We start from the raw sequence: 22,696 nt of genomic DNA on the forward strand, positions 1-22,696 counted from the left end.
TTTTGTGTTTCACTTGTTATTATTAAATCAAGATGGCGCCATGTAGAGTAAATTAGTGACATCGCAGGTTATTAAATTAATGTACATTTAATGTTAATATAAAAATAATAAAATCTGGGATGGATGTTGACGGGTTACCCATTATTGGCCCTGGTGTGGACTACACTCAGGTAAACCAATTCATGCAAAAATAATACATGGTTAATGAGTCCTTGGCACTCTTAGTATGATTGATTTATTAGTACCAATGTCAGAAATGTATAACTGTACATAAATAAAATTTACAGGATGTAATCCACTCGATATCATTCTTTTTTGCATTCAAATTATGTATAGTTTCTCAAATACATGTATTTTTATAGGTTATATAAAATTAATTCACTGTTACATTAACTTTCCATTACATAGGTAGGCCTATTACAAATGATTTGTATTAATTACTAGAAAAACTTCATCATCATAATACGGTGTGTGTTTTCTTTTACATATACGAAAGGTTGATTTTTTATCAGAATGTTATTTTATTTCAAATGAATAATTATATAAAAATGAATTAATGTTGGTTATAACATCTAGTAGGCAGGCCTATTCGGACCTGTTTACCATTGTGTACCGGGAAGTTTTTTATAGCTGATGTTATGCTTAATTTTGGCAAAATGATTGTTTCAAAGGTTGGTGCCATTCATCAGAAGAGGACGTTAGCATTTATAAATCACTTCATCTCAAATACGGTTTCATTCCTGAATAAATTTTCACGGTCATGTGAACTCCGACTCGAAAAGTTTGATGCGCAAATTCAGAAGCTTGAGGCATCACTTAGTATATTGGAAGCAAAGGTAATTACTTAATTATTCTTTGCATATATTTTATTATTTAAGAAAAATGCAACAGTTTGATTGATGTCATTTTTTCATATTATTAGTGTAGTATTCAGTTTTCTGTCAAGTTTAATGTGAAACATTTTACAGTTGAGTTCAATTTCTGGGCTTGAAAATGTGACATTGGAGCAACAGGTTGACAAAAATGCAGAAACAAGTATCCAAAACTCGAAAGATGAAGGTCTACATGACATAAAAGAAACAAATGATGTACAAGCAGACACACATCATCTCCAAACAGAATCCAAAGAAGAAATGACAACAGTTGCTCAAGATCCTCAGTACGCCAGATTCTTTCGAATGATCCAAGTTGGTGTTCCTGCCCAAGCAGTTCGTCTGAAGATGCAAACAGAAGGGCTTGATCCTAGTATTATCGAGTAAGTATACAATTTTTTCATGTTATTGAACTGTTCTTGCTAAGTCCATCATATAGAGAATAGAAAGTAACTAGAGGCAAATGAATATTATCCATAAGTACTGTACTTTAATTTCAGAGGGTCTGTCCCTATTTCTCTTACCGTACATCAAAAGCGCAATTTTAATGAAATAGTAATACATTTATCATTTTCAGAAGTTGAACTATATTATTCCTTTTATTGGTATCCTTTCCTCCAGGGTTATAATACCAAACATTTATTGATCCCGTATTTCCTGAAGCTGAATGAATCCTATAAGTACACAGGTTACGTTTCAGGTGGTGTCTTACATTCTTGTTTCCATCATATAGTGCCATCCTTTGTAAGAATACAGTGTCCATGTTAGTAACCGCTTAAATCTCCAATCTTACTACACACAACATGACAATAATCTTATTTTCGTTGCTTTTTCAACTTATTAAACTGAGAGATGGAATAACATCACTAGGGACTGGATTTTTATGTAATTAGGTGTGAAATATGTACATATTTATGTAAGAAAAATAAGCTGAATAAAAAAAAGGTAAAGGTATCCCCGTAGCATGCCATGAAGGCACTTGGGGGGCATGGAGGTAGCGCCCCATGCTTTCCATGACCTCGGCACTAGAATGAGGTGATGTGGTCGGCACCACGCTCTGACCGCCTTTTACCCGCGGGAAAGACCCGGTACTCAATTTTATAGGAGGCTGAGTGAACCTCGGGGAATATGTATCAAAATATGTAAAATAGGTAAGACTCTCCAGTTGTGATTTCATAGAGCACCCGACTTTTTTTACCGCACACTTGACACATTACTATTTTACCTTCGTCCATCGCAATCTATGATATAGGCTAATTTTTGTCGTTAGGGTTGAAGATACAGGGGCCATTTTAGTTAGTTAAAAGCATTAGATAAACTCACTTGCACTTTATACTGTAAGTACTAAAACTAAAGAACTGAGTGAAATGAATGACACAGCAGAACTGCAAGCACTGTTTCGCTTTACTGGATTAGGAGAAAATAAGAGGAGATGTGGGACACATGCATTTTAGCTGCTCCCTGTAAGAAACAAAGTACCTACTAAACCTCAGACTATAGGCATTTACAAACTGTTGTTTGGAAAGTGACATTCTTGCCTCATTTAGAAGGGTAGGATTATTCCATCCAAGAACCATACTTTCTAATTGCTCGGAAAATCACTTTTCCGTATAGGTCTACTAAATTGAAAGTAAAGAGGTCAAGCAATAACCTGAAAAGCTATTTATTTTAATCTTTCAACAGCTTTTCAGTTGTTCGAGACAAATCACGTTGTCCTCGTCCCACTCCACTGCAAAAAGGCAACGCTACTTTCTAAGTGATTTTTACAATACAATATAGTTGTATGAGAAAGGTTGCCTCTTGTTCACTCATATTTACAGTGGGTGGTATGGGGTGAGTGGCTCTATTACTACCTGGAACTAAGGACGTTATGTTTCATCCTGAAATATATCCTTTCTTGGGTAGGTAAAAAACCTTTTTAAATCTGTGTATTTCAAGTTGTAAACTTCCCCAGCAGAAGCTTTTTTTTTTCCTTTCAGAGAAGTAAAATTGAATAAAACCCCTAAATATGTAGATTTATGTAATACCAAGCCATAATATGTAATGTGGGGTAAATATGTAAAAATATGTAGTATCAAATTTTAATATATTAATGGTAATTACAAGATTCGCAAAGATTTGTTTTTTTTATATACGGTTAGGTTGATAGGAATATAATATGTAATTACATAAAAATCCGGTCCCTAAACATCACACATGTATACAAGGCACAAATTAAGTAAATCATCAAGGTTTAATGTCCATGTATGGTGGGTCCCTATCACCACGGCATGGCGCGTCCTCAGGTTGCGGATAGAGGAGACGGCCTCCAGATATGGAGGGTAGCTGCGAATATATTGAATAAGCAGTCGTGGACAGCCAATAAGGGGTGGTCCTCCAGCTTGGGGGTTGGGCGAAGGGCTAACAACCCATCACCGTAAAAAACAGCTTATTACGAATCCCTACAATAAGCCTCGGAATAGGACTGATTCTCTGGCACGAGCACTTGAGAAGCTCTTATCATCCAGTCTGCTGTCCAAAAATCTGAAAGTTAGAATTTATAAAACAGTTATATTACCGGTTGTTCTGTATGGTTGTGAAACTTGGACTCTCACTCTGAGAGAGGAACATAGGTTAAGGGTGTTTGAGAATAAGGTGCTTAGGAAAATATTTGGGGCTAAGTGGGATGAAGCTACAGGAGAATGGAGAAAGTTACACAACACAGAACTGCACGCATTGTATTCTTCACCTAACATAATTAGGAACTTAAAATCCAGACGTTTGAGATAGGCAGGGCATGTAGCACGTATGGGCGAATCCAGAAATGCATATAGAATGTTAGTTGGGAGACCGGAGGGAAAAAGACCTTTAGGGAGGCCGAGACGTAGATGGGAGGATAATATCAAAATGGATTTGAGGGAGGTGGGGTGTGATGATAGAGACTGGATTAATCTTGCACAGGATAGGAACTGATGGCGGGCTTATGTGAGGGCGGCGATGAACCTTCGGGTTCCTTAAAAGCCATTTGTAAGTAAGTAAGTAAGTATCACGTTTAATGTACTACATTTACACAATTCGCACATACAAATGTCAATCCGTTAAATTTTGTTAGTTTTAGTGAGAGATATCCAGCAGAGGGATTTTGAAATGGGTTTTGCAGTACTGCTGTTATTTAGAAAGAAAAATAAGCTAACAGCGATAGGTTAGGTTTGAGTTGTTCAGGCTTTTGGTGTGCCTTGTATATACACGTTTTGATAACATTCGGTTTCCTGTGTAGTGCAAATAGATGGTGGTACCACAGGGTTATGTCCTTGTGTAATGTTGGAGGTCCATCGAGTATATAAGAAACTAAGGTATTTGGAAGTGGGTTGGATGGGTTTACAGCTCTCGCGGTGGTCATATTATCACATCTCCAGGGTTGCCACCTGTACATACAGTATTTTGTCTAGACTGTCCAGATTTCAAGACTATGTCCATCATCCAAACATGATGCTGAAAATGTCCAGACTCTTTCAGATTCTGTGTTTTTTTAAGCTTAATTAGTGGGTTATTTTACGACACTGTATCAACATTTCAGGTTATTTAGCACCTGAATGAAATGAAGGTGATAATGCCGGTGAAATGAGTCCGAAGTTCAGCACCGAAAATTACCCAGCATTTGCTCATATTGGGTTGAGGGAAAACCTCGGAAAAAGCCTCAACCAGGTAACTTGTCCTGACTGGAATTCGAACCCGGGCCACCTGATTTCGCGGTCAGACACGCTAACTTTACTCCACAGGTGTGGACAATTCTGTGTTAAGTATAATTTGCATCATATTCTCACAGTACACTGTGGGAATCCCCAAGCAGAATCTCATGATGAATTCAGTAATATTGCTGTGAACTGGAATTTGGATTGCTATCAACGACTCGTTGTTTCTTGAACGGGAATATAACTCTTTTTTGAGGCATTGTTAATTCCTAGGTTGAAAACTGGAAGCCTATTAGATATTATTTTCTTTCTCTAGGTCACAAAGAAATTAATCCTTTAGTTTGGTCTTTTATTAAGGGTGAGGAGAACCTAAATGACAAAGAGTTACCGGTAACACTTTTTTAAGTCCACATTTTTTTTTTTACATAACTGTGAATATATGAGGTTTGTAACAAAAACAATTTTACTGCCGGAAAATCTTTCAACAGCATCAACAGACAGGGTCGCCAACAGAATTTATGGGCCCCTCTGCAATACTGTACTCGGACCCCCATTGAAAAAAGTAACAATTACAAGTTACCAGTTATTCTAACCATAATAATTATTTGCAAAATAAATAAAAGATAACCCCATACACAGATACGAACCTAAAATATACAGTTTTATTACATTGAAAACTTTTAGCAAAACTTCACATTAGCCAGTATATTATATTCATAAAACATTATTCCTAAACACCTGTAATTTCTAACTTGCAGTCCAACATTAACAAACAATTCTCCTTGTCTTCATTGATGCAAAATAATCAATTATATCAAAATTTAAAGACCTAGCAAGATCGCTCTCCAGACTAAGGAGCCAAGATTACTCAATCGTTCTTGACACATTTATCTGAATACATTTTTTATTTTCTTCATCTTGCTGAAGGATATTTCAGCATCAGCAATTGTCACAGGAATTGTATAGAATATTCTAATGGTTATACAAATATTTGGAAATAAAGTATCCAGTTTTAATTCCCTCATACTATTTAGGAGATTCATAGGTTTCAGTGGGGTTGGCCCTAAATTAGAGGCATGAATTGATTTTAAATATTTCGGCTCATAACTGATCTCTTTGTTAATGTCTTCATAATGTTTTTCACGCAGTCTAGCACCCATATTAATATCTTGCAATTTTTTCTCTCTCCCCTTGTGCTTCTCAGCCCCCGACTTATGCTTGTACTTGTCCATTGTACAATTAAATTATAACTGGTAACACCAATGATGAACAGAATTTACTAGACAAACGACAACGAAAAGACGAAAGTTTCGACACGAAACATACAATGTACCAGTACTGAAAAGGAAACGTGATCCTATGACTTTGGTTTGGGAGAGTCCACTAGCATATTGTGGTGGGCCAGACAATAAATAATTGAACGTGTTCAGTACAAGCGACAGGAACATAGTTCAGGCAAATGCCGTTGCCCTCAATTGTCGTGTTAGTGAACATTAATGTGGGAAACCGATATCTATTATATAAAAGTCAAATATTTACATATGAAGTGGTAATTTGTATTAATTTTACTATTGTTGAGTTAATATGTCAAATTTATGTAACAAATATTCTTACAAAATTTTATAGTACCCGTATGTACCTACAAATAATTATTCATGATAATAAAAGAAGTCAGACTCACTTAATCTGGCGGGCCCTTATTGCTCATGGGACCATATGCACTCGCCCCCTTTGGCCCCCCTTCTCGGCGTCCCTGTCAACACATGTGTATGAAATCATTTCAAGCATTTCGGTATTTTGGATTTAAAGAAACCAGCAATATTTAAAGGCCTCACAGATAACGTGAAAGCAAATAAATTGACAATTGATGGCAATGAACTATGTGATTAATACGTCTTACAAGACACAGTGTTCTAAGAATTAATATAGAAGGAACCAACGGTTCAGAAATGGGTTTCCCCCCCCCCCCCCCAGCAAATCCAGAGAGCGCTCCCACTTTGCTGAAATTTGTTCTGTTTTTTCCCTTGAGCAATGCTGTAGTTGAGCACGTTTTCAATAATGGAAAAAGCTATGGCTGGATTAGCGAAACAGACTTCATATTAAAATGACTGAAAGTGAAATTCTTATGATCTTGAACTATAGAATGACTTGCATGAAATTTCATTGGTTGTCATTATTGGAAAACTTATCTTAAGGGGACACTCCACTAAAAATGACAACTTTTTTTCCTAATAATTTATTTTTCAACCAAATTTTGAGAGCTTGTTTACTATATAAAGGACTAAGAAAATGAAAATTTTGAACTCCCAAATGTTTTTGGCTTTTGATATTTTTTTAAGAAATATTTTCAAACCAAGTTTTTAGTAGATCATCTCAATTATTGTTAAGCTTCCTTTTCTTTTGGCTACATTCACAAACATTTCTATGCATTCATTTTATGAAATATCTCATTTATTCACTTTCAGCAATTTTATTGAAATTATGAAAATATTATTTTTTCTCTCAATCAAATCAATCTTAATGTATTCAGCTGTTTGCTGGCAAAGTCCACTGTAGTCTTTTAATTCATGAAAAAGGAATTTAATAAAATAAAGTAGCAGCATTTCTTAGCAAAATAAATGCCTAGAAACCTGCAGCTACCTCATAAATACTTACAATAAAAATTTAATCTAGATTGATTAATATTTGGCATAAAAAATTTGGTGTTGAATCAAGAAAAATAAACTTACGGAAAAATGGATTTGAAAGTAAAATGAATATTAAAATTCTCCTCTGCTGCATTCATCTAATAACTTCAGGGAGCCAACTTTAGAACAAAAAGTTACTGGATTTGTAATCAGAAATTTGTAAAAAAGAATTCTTTGATGAAAAAATAATTTTGACAGCTCTTTAAATGCCACACGCCCTTACAGGCTTAATTTAAAAAATAATTAAATATAGTTGTAATCATCATCATCATCATCATCATCATCAGTAGCTGTACAACTCATTGCTGAGTCTTGGCTTCCTCAAGGACTCATCTCCAGCCATCGTGATCCATAGCTGCCATCCAGTTTCTCACTCGAAGAGCTCGCATCACCATCCACTCCATCAATCCATCTTGATCTCGGCCTTCCTTTCCTTCTTGTCCCATCCGGCTGTTACTCTCTTTGGGATCTCTGCCTCCTCCTTCCTTATCAGGTGTCCTGCCCATCTTAGCCTGGTTAACATTATGTATTTAGCCAAATTTCAACAGCTGCTAAGAACAATTAGAAATACACTGTTTAAGAAGGTCCGGCATGAAATGTAGTATCATCTATTGGATCTATAATTTCATTTGTAGGAGTTTTAATATTTATTTTCATCATATGAGAAAGCATAAGAACTAATCGACAAATTCTATTCCCAACGACACAATTTTGAAATTCTACAAAACAATGGCCATTCCAACTTTGCTATATGGATCAGAAACTTGGACTCTAACAACTAGTCAACTGAAAAGAATAGAAGCAGCTGAGATGAGATTACTAAGACCGCTAGCAGGCTACACTCTCTATGACCATAAATATAATGAAGACACCCGACAAGAACTAAATATCGCAGCCATTACAGAGACAATCCACAAGTATCGGAGCAACTGGCATGAGCATGTTCTACGGATGCCAAATGATAGACTACCCAGGAGATTATTAAATTACAGACCCCTTGGATACCGAGATCGTGGACGCCCGAAGAAGCGATGGAGAGACCAGCTTTTCACCTGAGACGGAACAGGCCAAATGGCCTAAACCCTGATAGCTATTGATGATGATGATGATTTAGAGACTTCCACGTCTTCATAAAGAGAATACAATTCTTGGTTATACCTTTTCCTCCATACACCCCCGCCACACACTGGGCCATAAACTCTGTGCAGTATTTTTCTTTCAAAACACTGGAGAATTTGTTCATAGTGCACGTTTCACAGGCATACAGTAGTATTGTCGGACCATCGGATCTGTGCCCCTTCAGCGCTGTCGTCATTCTTGGAAAATTTAATGCCTGTACTCACTCCATTCCACCCGCTTTCCTCCCACCACGTTAAACAGCAGGCCACGAACCTTGCCGAATAGGGATGTTGCCAAACTTACGTCAAACGGTGTCATAAATAACTGGTCCTGCATGCTACAGTATTATTTCTTTCAATCAAAATGCATCTTGTATTTCTACTGTTCTCCAACCAGGAGATCAACTGTGAAAGGAATGTGCTTACTATTGTGACATGTATTGGAGCGAAGTAGATATATAATATTACCGTTATAACGTCTGTTTAAAAACCATGCGCTCCTCTGCATTTGTTATTTCCTGTATGGAGAGATTAAAAGACCAGGAGATTAACAGTGATCTAATTTTGTAACTAGGGTAGTATAAACATGTGTGTATCAATGTTATTGTTTGTGCTGTGACAGCGAGCCAATAGAGATATGAGTACCCACATGTGTGACTTATGACATCAACATTCACTCACAGCATTATTCCCTTTCATCTCAGCCGGCAGAGACTTTCTCGTGGTTGGAGCACAGTACATTTTTAAACCTAAATCCCATGTCTCCATTGGGGGATCATCAGTGTGGTTTTAGGCGTAATAGATCGACTATTGATCAGATTTTTTGTATTCGACAGATATTGGAGAAAAAATGGGAGTATAAGGGTACAGTACATCAGTTATTCATAGATTTCAAAAAGGTGTATGACTCGGTTAAGAGAGAAGTCTTATATAATATTCTTATTGAATTTGGTATTCCCAAGAAACTAGTTCGATTAATTAAAATGTGTCTTAGTGAAACACAGCAGAGTCCGTATAGGTCAGTTTCTATCTGATGCTTTTCCAATTCACTGCGGGCTAAAGCAGGGAGATGCACTATCACCTTTACTTTTTAACTTCGCTCTAGAATATGCCATTAGGAAAGTTCAGGATAACAGAGAGGGTTTGGAGTTGAATGGGTTACATCAGCTTCTTGTCTATGCGGATGACGTGAATATGCTAGGAGAAAATCCACAAACGATTAGGGAAAATGCGGAAATTCTAGTTGAAGCAAGTAAAGCGATAGGGTTGGAAGTAAATCCCAAAAAGACTAAGTATATGATTATGTCTCGTGACCAGAATATTGTACGCAATGGAACTATAAAAATTGGAGATTTATCTTTTGAACAGGTGGAAAAATTCAAATATCTTGGAGCAACAGTAACAAATATAAAAGACACTCGGGAGGAAATTAAACGCAGAATAAATATGGGAAATGCGTGTTATTATTCGGTTGAGAAGCTTTTGTCATCTAGTCTTCTGTCAAAAAATCTGAAAGTTAGAATTAATAAAACAGTTATATTACCGGTTGTTCTGTATGGTTGTGAAACTTGGACTCTCACTTTGAGAGAGGAACAGAGATTAAGGATGTTTGAGAATAATGTGCTTAGGAAAATATTTGGGGCTAAGAGGGATGAAGTTACAGGAGAATGGAGAAAGTTACACAACACAGAGCTGCACGCATTCTATTCTTCAACTGACATAATTAGGAACATAAAATCCAGACGTTTGAGATGGGCAGGACATGTAGCACGTATGGGCGAATCCAGAAATGCATATAAAGTGTTAGTTGGGAGGTCGGAGGGAGAAAGACCTTTAGGGAGGCTGAGACGTAGGTGGGAAGATAATATTAAAATGGATTTGAGGGAGGTGGGATATGATGGTAGAGACTGGATTAATCTTGCTCAGGATAGGGACCGATGGCGGGCTTATGTGAGGGCGGCAATGAACCTCCGGGTTCCTTAAAAGCCAGTAAGTAAGTAAGTAAATCCCATGTCTCCAATCACTTTCCGTAGTTTTTCTCTCCAACCTTGGAAATTATTGCTTCTCTCGGAACCTTCAGTAATTTCTTCAATGTTGAAACTTCTTTCTGAATGGTATAAAATTCTTGTATCTTCTTAAAATACATGGGTTCATATCATCTACAATAATTAAAAGTTCCCTTGGTCTGTTCTTCCCTGGTGATTCTAGCTTTTCATCTCCTGCACAGACTCCATCTCTCCTGATTTTCTTTATTAGGAGTTCTGACCTCTCTATATAAATTACATAAAATGTTGTATTGTTAGTATTAGTTAAGTAAGTAATTTTAATACATAATCAATTGAAATAAAATAAGCCTCACCTGTGATCAGCTGCTCTTTTCGTTCCTGATTTATACGATACAGATATTGACCTGTTTGTTTCTCTTCATCGCAAAATGCTATTACGTACTTGCTTAATATTTCTTTCGGCACTCCATGCTACAGTATTGATGTTGAGTTGACAACACTGGACTGCAAGTGTAAATATTGTAAACTGTCCCGCAAGAAGGCCAAAATTGTGAGTAGTGGGGGACAGAAAGGGAGAGAGATAGGAATGCAGGGAGAGAAATGAATTACCGAGGCTGAGAAGGAATTAGGGTTCAGTTCGCATATCTTACGGGGGCACAGATCCGATGGTCCGACTATACTGGTCTTATGAGGGTCTTATATAACGAGACCTTCACAGAAGTCGTAATCATAATTTAACTAAATCCATTTGGAGTATGAAAATATGCATTCTAAAGAAATGAAATAGCCAATAAACATTTTTTTGGAAAATTTTCATGATTTTCAATGGAGTCTCTCCTTAAAGATGTAGCAACAGTAATTAGTGATGAGAAACGGTATTTTCAAAACACTAGCAGCAAAGAAAATTGAAGATAAATCTTACTCATGTTCAATTGAGGGGTTTGGGGGAAACACCAAGCAGTTCCAATTCAGTACTTTTAGAGATAATGAAGAAAAACTTACTTACTTACTTACTGGCTTTTAAGGAACCCGGTGGTTCATTGCCGCCCTCACATAAGCCCGCCGTTGGTCCCTATCCTGAGCAAGATTAATCCGGTCTCTACCATCATATCCCATCTCCCTCAAATCCATTTTAATATTATCTTCCCATCTACGTCTCGGCCTCCCCAAAGCTCTTTTTCCCTCCGGCCTCCCAACTAACACACTATATGCATTTCTGGATTCGCCCATACGTGCTACATGTCCTGCCCATCTCAAACGTCTGGATTTTATGTTCCTAATTATGTCAGGTGAAGAATACAATGCGTGCAGCTCTGCGTTGTGTAACTTTCTCCAGTCTCCTGTAACTTGATCCCTCTTAGCCCCAAATATTTTCCTAAGAACCTTATTCTCAAACACCCTTAATCTCTGTTCCTCTCTCAAAGTGAGAGTCCAAGTTTCACAACCATACAGAACAACCGGTAATATAACTGTTTTATAAATTCTAACTTTCAGATTTTTTGACATCAGACTGGATGATAAAAGCTTCTCAACCGAATAATAACACGCATTTCCCATATTTATTCTGTGTTTGATTTCCTTCCGAGTGTCATTTATATTTGTTACTGTTGCTCCAAGATATTTGAATTTTTCCACCTTTTCGAAAGATAAATCTCTAATTTTTAAAGTTCCATTTCGTACAATATTCTGGTCACGAGACATAATCATATACTTAGTCTTTTCGGGATTTACTTCCAACCTTATCGCTTTACTTGCTTCAACCAGAATTTCCGAGTTTTCCCTAATCGTTTGTGGATTTTCTCCTAGCATATTCACGTCATCCGCATAGACAAGAAGCTGCTGTAACCCTTTCAACTAAGAAAAACTTACCGCCCAAGAATAAGCACGTACAGAAGAGGCGGGTCCAAAATGCATCATAACTGTGAATGTAATTCTTGGAACTACTTGGTTCTTCGACCAAATGATAGAGCGTATTTTTTTTGTCCTCTGTGTATAAATAACTCAAAAATGAAAAAAATTGGAGCTGCCTGGTTTTCCCCCCAAACTCCTCAATTATTGAGTCATACCACCCCCACAAAATGTGTATCCATAGGTTTCCAAACATTTCAACTTCAAAAGGTGATAACAGTACATATCTCTTGAGAAGTGTGCTGCAATTTTGAGGTTTTTTTCAATTATTTGAATAAGTTCCCCCCCCCCCTCCTTACAGTATGTGGTGCATAGTGGGATTGAAGATTCACCGTAAGTGGATCACAGTCCTAAAATCAGCCCTTTCCTGCTGAATGGTATATTGTTAAACGATTTTGCAGTCATCTGTTTACTTTATTGCAAAGCCAGACATGATTACACTGTCTCTATTTCTTCTCTGTGGATCATACTGCTATCCCTGCAGTCAGTGGCGGCTCCTGCATACTTCTTAAGAGGAGGAAAGAAGTTAACAGCGCAGAATGACATATTCTTGAGGGAAACATGCTACAAATTAGCCTACATGCATACATGTAAGACCAGATAGTGTTGGGATTGGCCTCCTCTTTTGTATAGCAATAATCTGTTCTTGTAAACTGAGTTTCCTAAATTGTCCAAAATATGTTTTCACTTCCATTCATTGTTGGATAATTGCACAAATTAACAAGTACAAGGAAATTCACAAACTCGCAGCATTTTTAGCGCACACTACAGCATCACACCCAGAACCGTCTTACAGAAGTGGGAATGGGAAATAATGTTAGGAAAGCAAGAACACTGCACCCACCCACGTGGTCTGTGTTGCCACATGTACATTTTACAAGTTCAGTATCACATGCTTTTGAAGAATGTCAGTTCTTGTAAAGTCATACTACCATTATTGTTCAAAGCTGCAGGTGACCGATTAATTTTTTTATGTTAAAAATAATGTAGTTTGCAGTACTTTCAATTTCAAATATATTTGTACAACATGGCTGTTGTCCTGTCTAGTAGACAATGAATGGAAGTGAATTTCAGGGGCCAAAAAGATCTGCGATACTAACGTAGAACTACTTCCTCCTACCTCTTACTTCAACTTTCAGATATCCTCGAAAGTTTCAAACCATGAATAGTAGCTTATAAAAAGTGCAATGAATAATATATTTTATTTTATAATTAAAAAAAAAATGTTTATATGGTGTCTTTCATAACTTTGCGTTAAAACTGTTTTTGTTGTGCCTCCTCCGAGATGTGTTATAGTCTGGTTGAATGCAGCATCGTTAGATGGCAGCAGTAGCGAGCTTGCTGCACGACCAGTCGGTTTCTATTTCCCGCCCATGCGCTGATTCAGAGGAGGATCTCCTCCCTATCCGTTCATTTACCTGCTTTTAAACTCTGCTTCTTTCTCTGGCCGCTAGCGCGCTGTTGTCTATGTGTGTTAACTGCAGTAGAGGAGGAATGGATTGACTTTCCTCCACACAAACAATCTCGCATCTTTCTCACAGTTTTCCATCAGCACATGATTGCACGTCATTTAAAACTCGATCAACCGAGGTTTTCTTATAGCTGTGAACTTAAAAATTATCGAATCTTCCTCGAATTTCAAGGCATATATTTCATTTGGTATTTACTTTCAAAAGAAGAAAAATGTGAGGACGTTCCTCCCTTCCCTCCCCTCCCCCGAGAAACTGCCACTGCCTGCAGTCATAAAATGTTCTGGACTGACAAAGGTACCGGTAATCTGCATTAGCCCTGAAAATGGCTTTGTGTCTTGAAGCACTTAACTATATGCATAACCACTATAATTATGCCACAGTGAAAAACTGAAGTCATCACTGTTACCCACTGAAGTTAATTGAGAGCAGTGTTACCAACTGGCTGCCACTGAATTCCGCTTCATGGAATTTAACAGCTAGATTTCCATAAAATACTTTAAAATCAAGTAATTCAAAATTTAATTTATAGATACTGCTAATTATTTAGCCTATCACATATTTTAATATTGAATAATTGAAACTATGATTACTTGATTTAAATAGAGATATCCTCAAGATCATCAGGATCAGTGTCTGAATCCTCAATGTTCAGTAGCAATGAAGAAGTATTCGCAGTGGTGGCAATATCTCTGCTATTTTTAGATGTCTATGAAGTACTCGATGAGGCTTCACTTGGTCCCTTCTTGTATGCAGCCAGGGTCCCTACTTTACAATAATATCACACTAGCTTCGTTGGTTTAATCCAGTTTTAGACAAATTTATTTAATACTGTATACATATTAATCTCAAACTATTCAAGGTAAGCACGTAATAAAATGTAATGCAGACACGAGTTGAAACATGTTTCAATCTGTGACGGGATTTCTTAATTACAAGAAAAAGTTTTTGTTTTACACAAAGCACTTGAAAAGTATAAATACCACTTGTCACAATTGAAACACTTTTCAACCAATCCCAAAATGCAGTACTTTCTTACCTTAAATTCTAAACCTCTCAGTATATTGTCTGCAATGAAGCTTCTGAGTAATCAAATTGTTGTACCATATTGATTCCATTTATTTATTATTTTACTGACTATTGTAAAATAATTTAAATATAAAATGTGGAATTAGTTGTCAAGGACTGTGGAAATGTTTAAAGCAGTCCTTGATTTGATTTTCTTCATTGTCATCCTCACCTACAAATTTGATGTCAGGATTTTGCAAATTTCTCGTCAGTTCCTCGTCGGATCTTTTCCTCTTTCATTGCCAGTCATATGTTATCTGACTTTTTGGTCTTTAGCCCCCACATCTTGCCTTCCACATCCTGCATGAGTATTGCGTTTTAGACATCACTACTATGTATCTGGTCCATTGGAGCTGCACTTTTTCTATCATTGTCTGGAATGCTTTAGTTGTAACAGAGGACTTGTAAAAATTCCGATTCATAGATTGGAATTGAAAAAATTGAAGACATTCCTTTTCTTTTTGTCTTAATTTAACCTGTTCATTGTGCTTTCTGGTATTGTAGTGCTGGTGACTTCCCTAATCTCTCAATAACATAGCTTGTCGGGCTTATGGTACCATTAGGTACCAAACACCTTCACAAATAGTTTATTTTCAACATATTAAAATTAAATTTACTTCATATAATACTACACAATGACTGATGTTTTTGTGTGTGGCAAAATGTAATCATTCAGCAATGGCTTGTATTTTATATGCAAACCGGTACTGTAGCTTGTTTTGTCACACGACGTCATTAATGTATTCTTTATGTCAATATAATTCTTGTCTTTGGGATCTAAAAATTCGCTCTCTAATCATAATAATTATAACTTACATTGCTTCAGATACTTGAAGTGGGTTGTCTGTTCCATAATTTTATCAGTTATTCCATCCTGAGGTCTCAGTATTTTTCCCTAAAAATGCCATTACTTTTGCTTTTATAGTTCGTATTTTAAAACCTAACATTGCAAATTTGATTTAGCCCATGTATCGATTTTTGTTTGTACATCTTGATTGGACAACTTTTAACACTGTATCACTTCGGAATATGTATGATAAGAACTTTGTGTTAAACATCAACGCACCTTGTTAACATGTTTCGACCTATTTTCGGTAATCTTCGGAACTGGTCGTTGTTGGTCTTGGCGCCTCTTGTTTCCTGTGTGGGTGCGTTCGTAGTGTAGAGTCAAAGAGTGTATGTGTTTTGAGAATATCGTTGGGGTGTGTTTTTTGTTTGTGTTATATATATTAAAATTATATCATTGACAAACTATTTACACGTTTCTTTATCAATTAAAATACCAATATCTGCTAAAATTTGTCATTGCCGAACAATTTTATCAGCATATACAGGATGCAGCATTTATCTAGCTCATCCAAAATAATTTTTTTCTTAGACGTCAAATGGTTTCACACAAAAGTTGTCGAAGTACAGTGGGAAAATAATACTATGGGTATATCTTTCTTGTAGTTTTGTTCATAAAGAAGATATGAGAAATGACTTCATTTCTTTAAATGGCATAATATACATTTTAGTTGATGAGTTAACCTCTTAAAGGCCTGTTCAAAAATTTTTCGCAGTGCACCACTGTACACTGTAATAAAATATTGAAGGGTGCAGAAGAATATGGAACTCATAGTGAAGTTGGTGTGAATAAAGCTCTACAATGCCAGTGAATGTGCTTACTTTGTCGCATGTTCAGTTGACGGTCATACATTGTGGATTTAGCAGCTTGCAAGTCGTCTCAAGATGTATTATAAATTAACTGAAGAATATGCCGACATGGTATTTATTTATGGTGTGTGAGAGAGAACAAAATGCAACAGCTGATGCAGCCGAATATCACAGTCATTGTCCTAATCATAGAATTCCTAATCCTTATTGGATCCCTAGATCATATATGTAACAGATAGGTCGGCCTTATATGCTTTGACGTTAACTTTTGTCAGGTTTAGTATGCTGCCATCTACTGGGTGTTCAGTTCAAAATGTGTCATGGCTCGCTGTATGCCGTCATGTGGCTAGCTGATGAGCCTAGAGAATTCAATCTTCCTACACTTCCGCAGAGGTGTATAACCTAAGAGGCAGAGAAGTTGCCTAGCAAGTACGGCGTTCATTCTGAAGAGTACGTACCGATACATACGGTAATGCCGGTAGTGGCAGGAATGTGAACTGTTTGGAAATACGTACTGTCGGGATATGGGGAGAGGGTTAAGATGATTACTTACGTATTTGTTGACTTTAACTTCGACAGTCAACATGGACACGGAACATTTGGTTTGTGTTGTGGAATGTTACCATACGCAACTGATAACAAATTTCCCTGCGTACGACTTGCCGGCGCAAAACATAGTTCGAAAGAGGTTATGGTAGCACACAGACCGTACAGACCGCCATCTGTTGCTACGACGTTCAAGTTATACCGTACACGTTTTCAAGTTCAGATTGAAGAACGCCTTAAATAGTAGGCAACTTCTCTAACATATAAGCTGAAACTCGCTTCAAATCGGTGACCCAACAATGGTGACGTCATGACACTTTGAAATGAACATCCAGTAGTTGTTACATAAGGAGTCACGTCATAATTGCATTAGCGACTGTACTGCCATCTCATGTTCATTTACAGCAGACGGGTGGCAATCCTGGCTGTTCTCTTCAAAGTGCTGCAGATTTTAACAGCGAAGAGTTACCTATTACATAATTATATGATCTAGGGTGGAACATAACACACTGAGGCAAACGTGTGTGTGTGTGCCCTCGCCGAGACGATTTTGAAATTTGTGTTAAGAGTAGCAATTTTTCAAAGTGTAATTTAAATAATAATAATAATTCATACAATAATTCTTAATCCCATTAACATAAAACTTTGTACATTATTTATATGCAGCATGATGACTACAAATTTCCAGATCTCTTGTTTGAATAGTTTAGAAAATTGAAATTTCACTTCGTGTACCCTTAAGCACACATCCTTTTACCTTACCTGCACGGTAATATAGCTTAACAATTGGCAGAAATATGTTCAGTTTCTATAAGATCCCAGACTATCAATGGAGTATTCAACATTTCTACCTGCATATCTCCATTTCTGCTCAATATGGGACTCGTGCTTATATTTAAATTGTTTCTATGTTACAGTAATCCAGATATGACTGTGCCAAAATCGACAAGAAACACAGAAGACCATTCCGACAGCAGCTTCAGTGATTAGTTATCAAATTCTTTATCCTGTACATGTTATATATTATATCAAATAAAAACACGTTTATATTATACAACAATTGTTTTATTGACCATTTATCATACAAGTTTTAGAACTGGATCATCTGGCCCTGAAAAAAAAAAAAAGGTTCATTAATACATGATAAATCCACTCTTTAGCACCAGCTTAAATTCGGAAGATTTCTCCATGCATGAATAGAGAGATCCATTTCTAATTTGAAAGCAGGTACAGTGCACATAAATGCAGTAAGTTGAGACTTTTATCACCCTCCTCCCATAAACTTCAAAGAACCACACGAATGCATAGTGGTGTCTCATTCTAAAGCACTAGTTCGGTATAGAATATTATTTTAGTGTAACTTATTTCCAGAATACAACCTGCAAATCCCCACATCTCGCATTCTCAAATTATAAATGATCTCTCTGTACATCTCCTGTACTATATTCCACCCTAATGTCATGTTATATAATCTCTAATTAAAAAATAAAGGTAAATAGAAAGTGGACTATTCTGTAGATATATTAAATATGGAAGAGTAAAATTACACAGGAATTCTCATACCTTGTAAAAGAAAGCAAAATTGAAATGTATATTCCTATGAACATGTAACTTATAAAGAACAATTTGGAATGACATATTTCTTTGAATAAATTCTAATGCAGTTTTATCAAATGCAGTTTTTATTCTATATCTACATCAGTCTTAGAATTATGAATGTTATAATTTATCATGCATTAACACAGTGCGTACTCATACTTGTGTATGACCTTTATATAAAATTAAATTTTTGTCAGTGTCAAAAAGAGGGGATTCTTTTTATTTGCTTGTTTTAACAAACTTCTATACCCTTTTCGCTGTAAAAAAAAAATCACGAATTTATTATTAAATTTATTAATGTAACATATACTAAATTTTAAACCAGCAAAGCGCCGTGAGTTCGTGGATGCAAGCAGGAGGGATCTGCCACTCGTCAGCAGACAGGAACAGTAAAAACATTCACTAGAACTCATTATATATTATCTTAAATAACGGACGTGCCGATAGTTTAGGAGTACCTGCGTCGAATTAACTATATCTGCAACAGGCAGTGACACTGACAGAGTAGGTACCATATTAAATCTAATTGGTATCTGGAATGTTATGAATTATTTGTAGCACTGCTTTAATGTATCACATATCATACCAAGAAAAATATTCAATAAACTGTAATTTTTAGTGAGTGATTATAAACTTTCCTTCTAAGAACAAATAGTTCAACAAAATACTGGCATTCCAGTAAACCACGTGAATTTCACATTCATCCTTACATCAAATAGTTACTGTCGGACCATGGGATCTGTGCTCCTTCAGCGCTGTCGTCGTTCTTGGAAAAGTTAACGCCTGTACTCACTCCATTCCACCCGCTTTCCTCCCACCACATTAAACAGCAGGCCACGAACCTTGCCGAATAGGGATGTTGCCAAACTTCCGTCAAACGGTGTCAAATAACTGGTCCAATATCATTTCTTTCAATCAAAATACATCTTGTATTTCTACATTTTTTAAACCTAAATCCCATGTCTCGAATCACTTTCCATAGTGTTTCTCTCCAACCTTGAAAATTGCTTCTCTTGCAACCTTCAGTAATTTCTTCAATGTCGGAACTTCTTTCTGCACAGTATAAAATTCTTGTATCTTTCTTCTTAAACTACATCGCTTCATATCATCTACAATAATTAAAAGTTCCCTTGGTCTGTTCTTCCTTGGTGATTCTAGCTTTTCATCTCCTGCACAGACTCCCTCTCTCCTGATTTTCTTTATTAGGCGCTCTGACCTGTCTATATAAATTACATAACATGTTGTATTAAGTAATTTTAATACGTAATCAATTGATAGCTGCTCTTTTCGTTGCCTTATTTATAGGAAAGAGATAGTGACCTGTTTGTTTCCCATCATCACAAAATGCTATTACATACTTGCTTAATAATATTTCTTTCGCCACTCCGTGCTACAGTGTTCATGTTGAATTGACAACACTGGATTGCAAGAAGGCTCAAAATTGTGAGTAGTAGGGGGAGACAAAGGGAGGGAGATAGGAATGCAGGGAGAGAAATGAATTACCGAGGCTGAGAAGAAATTAGGGTTCCGTTCGCATATCTTACAGGGGCACAGATCCAATGGTCCGACAATATTTTTGTGGAATTATTAAGTATTATGGAGGAAAACCTCTCCATGGATTTTAGAAGTTTTGAGCATGTATATTCTATATTAAATTGCCATCATTTATATGTGCAGATTGTTGCATGCAGGCTGTGGTTTTACTTATTTTAGATTTTTAAAGTTTTACATAGTTTGCACGGTAGCGTAATGTAGGCGATGTTTACTCCTTGGTGGCTATCGGAGTAGTTTAGGTTTGCTTAGTTTTGCTTGGTTGAGGTGAGGTTGTTATATTACGAAATTACGCGTTTCCGAAATTTTTTTTTGTATTATCTATCGAAAATCGAACATAAAATAGTTTCTTCCTTTGGCAGAAAAAAAAAAGTTCGAAAATCGTGGAGTGGTCGTCTTTCAGAATTACCTATTATTCTAGCAATGGCTCAAAATTAAAGCAAGAACTGAATATAGCCTATTCCAGTTATATGAAAGTGAAATACTGATTATACTGTAGGCTGCAACGTTCACAAACACGACCACTTACCTTTCTCTTCTTGTCACCACCTAATTCGAAATGTTTGCAACGTTTCAACGGAATCTGCTTTCTGTACTTGCATTCGGTACATTCCATTCTCAGTACAATCTTCTTTGTTGTCTTAGCCTGAAGAAAATGAATTAAATTATAATATAGTTAAGAATGTCTTACAATCACGATAAAATACATTAAACAAACTTTAATGAACGAAATTCAATAGAACGATGATAAAATTATTCCCGTAGTCATAGAATTTAGAAATAATCTAGACAAGGGAAGGTCCAGTATAGTTTCCTAGAATTGAGATGCTTTTCATTTAAATGTTTTGCAGTTTCTTGGAATCACTGACTGGTCAAAGTTAAAACAGAAGAATATTTGGTTACAAATTCATTTTGTGAAGTAATTTCTAAGAAAAAATTCACACCTAAATGTAACATGGCAATGTAAAGCTTGCGATAACAACCGTATTTTTGCTCTCTGGGTGATATAGCGCACCTTGTAGTTAAACTAAATGCATACAATTTCCGTACATTTTTTAAGTGCAAGGAAGATCTCACCTAGTTTTTCAGAAACTGGAAAACATTATGGTGCAAGGATAGATTAATTATGAGATATTAAAATAATATCAAATACAGCACAATGACCTATATAACTCCCTTTCTTCACGCTATTGGTGATGCGATAATTGTAATGAATATGTTCGAAATAAAGTCACCTAAACTGACCAAAATTCACTGAAATAATGTGTACGTATTCGTCAGACCTTTAAAATCAACAGTGTTTGACTTATATCCTTCAAAGATAATTTGGGTGTAGCCTAAACAGTAGTTTGTGGTTATTGGAAAGATTTCTTCCTACATAAGATTGTGGATAAATTTCAGAACACGGATTCCTTCCTTTCCCTCTTACTTCAAAATTCAAACCTTGTGCACACAAAATGGTCTGCTCTTTTTAGTAATAAAAGGTATAATTGTCAGTGAGGAATCCGTATACTTGTACTGAAATTTTCCCCATCATATTGTTTCTACATAGCCTATATTCTAATAATAATTCAGGGCCTAGTCAGCAGTCCGAAGACTGGTTCAGACCTCACACGTGACACCCATGAGGCAACTAAACTAGTAACAAAATTACAAAACATAAACAATATAGCGTACCTCCAGTAATATAGATTCTAGGAAACGACAGTGGACCCGACAAGAGACTGGTTTTAAATTACTCGCTGATGAAGTAACTCATTCAAAAGACTTACTTTTTTCCTGAAAATTGGTTTAGTCTGCCCTCCAAATCCTTGCTGTTTTCTGTCGTACCTCCGACGGCCTTGCGACGCCTGTCTTTCTTTAGATTTCTTATATTGAGTTACTTTGTGTAACTTATGTTTCTTGCATTTTTTGCAGAATGTGCGTCTCTGCTTCGGCACATTCACCTAAAAAAAAATAGCCGTACAACATTAATATTTCTCAGTCAAACACAGAACTAAGGTTCACACACCTGCTCGTTTCATTTAGTACAATTTTTGTATTACATCGGAAATTAAATACACTGTATTTAATGTGGTATTCTAAAATTACAACTTGATAATTTGTAAACACTAACGCCGGATGATGATGGCTATAAATTCACTCTCTAATAATTCAAAACTAACTCACCATCTTGCATTAATTCAGGAAGAACGTGTTCGGACGGACGGTAGATGTCACTTATGCACAACTACCGGAACCGGATGTCTTAGATTATTAAAGTAAACTGCATGTCCATACTGTGAATCGTTGCTGGTATTTCAAAGATAGTTTCTTAAACAACAGGTTAACCAACATCGTTGATATCATTATCAGTTCTTTTAGAATATAACACAGCAGTTACAATTGTGTTTATTGTACAAAAATTATGGCTATCCTGATTTTCATGGAATTTATACACCAAACGTCATAATCGTCGTTATAAAAATAAGAGTTAATATTATGTAATAAATAAAATTGGAAAATAAAGACGTTATATTCGCCTGCGCCCCTCTAAATGTTATAA

General features: G+C 36.2%; 2 protein-coding genes across 2 annotated transcripts; one reads left to right on the forward strand and one right to left on the reverse strand.

The window, feature by feature from the left end:
* Positions 1-31: 31 nt before the first annotated feature.
* CCDC53 (Coiled-coil domain containing 53) lies at positions 32-18,061 on the forward strand. The gene is made up of 4 exons (XM_069826853.1): positions 32-170; positions 672-836; positions 969-1,255; positions 17,919-18,061. Exons 1-4 carry the CDS (start codon positions 120-122, stop codon positions 17,989-17,991), a joined length of 576 nt encoding a protein of 191 aa, XP_069682954.1. The 5' UTR covers positions 32-119; the 3' UTR covers positions 17,992-18,061.
* On the reverse strand, positions 18,045-22,473 carry RpL36A (ribosomal protein L36A). Its single transcript, XM_069826856.1, has 4 exons — positions 22,321-22,473; positions 21,924-22,097; positions 20,681-20,797; positions 18,045-18,112 (listed from the first exon to the last, which is right to left on the reverse strand). Exons 1-4 carry the CDS (start codon positions 22,321-22,323, stop codon positions 18,092-18,094), a joined length of 315 nt encoding a protein of 104 aa, XP_069682957.1. The 5' UTR covers positions 22,324-22,473; the 3' UTR covers positions 18,045-18,091.
* Positions 22,474-22,696: the final 223 nt, after the last annotated feature.

The sequence above is a fragment of the Periplaneta americana genome, chromosome 5 (assembly GCF_040183065.1).
Source record: "Periplaneta americana isolate PAMFEO1 chromosome 5, P.americana_PAMFEO1_priV1, whole genome shotgun sequence".
NCBI lineage: Eukaryota > Metazoa > Arthropoda > Insecta > Blattodea > Blattidae > Periplaneta > Periplaneta americana.

What these genes read in the sequence shown, in the direction of transcription:
- CCDC53 (XM_069826853.1), top strand. Translation starts at nt 120, where the DNA reads ATGGATGTTGACGGGTTACCCATTATTGGCCCTGGTGTGGACTACACT. An exon ending in CTGGTGTGGACTACACTCAG is followed by an intron (nt 171 to 671) that starts GTAAACCAATTC and finishes ATTGTTTCAAAG; the next exon opens with GTTGGTGCCATTCATCAGAA. An exon ending in TTAGTATATTGGAAGCAAAG is followed by an intron (nt 837 to 968) that starts GTAATTACTTAA and finishes AACATTTTACAG; the next exon opens with TTGAGTTCAATTTCTGGGCT.
- RpL36A (XM_069826856.1), bottom strand. An exon ending in AACCAATTTTCAGGAAAAAA is followed by an intron (nt 20,798 to 21,923) that starts GTAAGTCTTTTG and finishes CATTTTCTTCAG; the next exon opens with GCTAAGACAACAAAGAAGAT. An exon ending in GTGGTGACAAGAAGAGAAAG is followed by an intron (nt 18,113 to 20,680) that starts GTAAGTGGTCGT and finishes TTTTTTTTTCAG; the next exon opens with GGCCAGATGATCCAGTTCTA.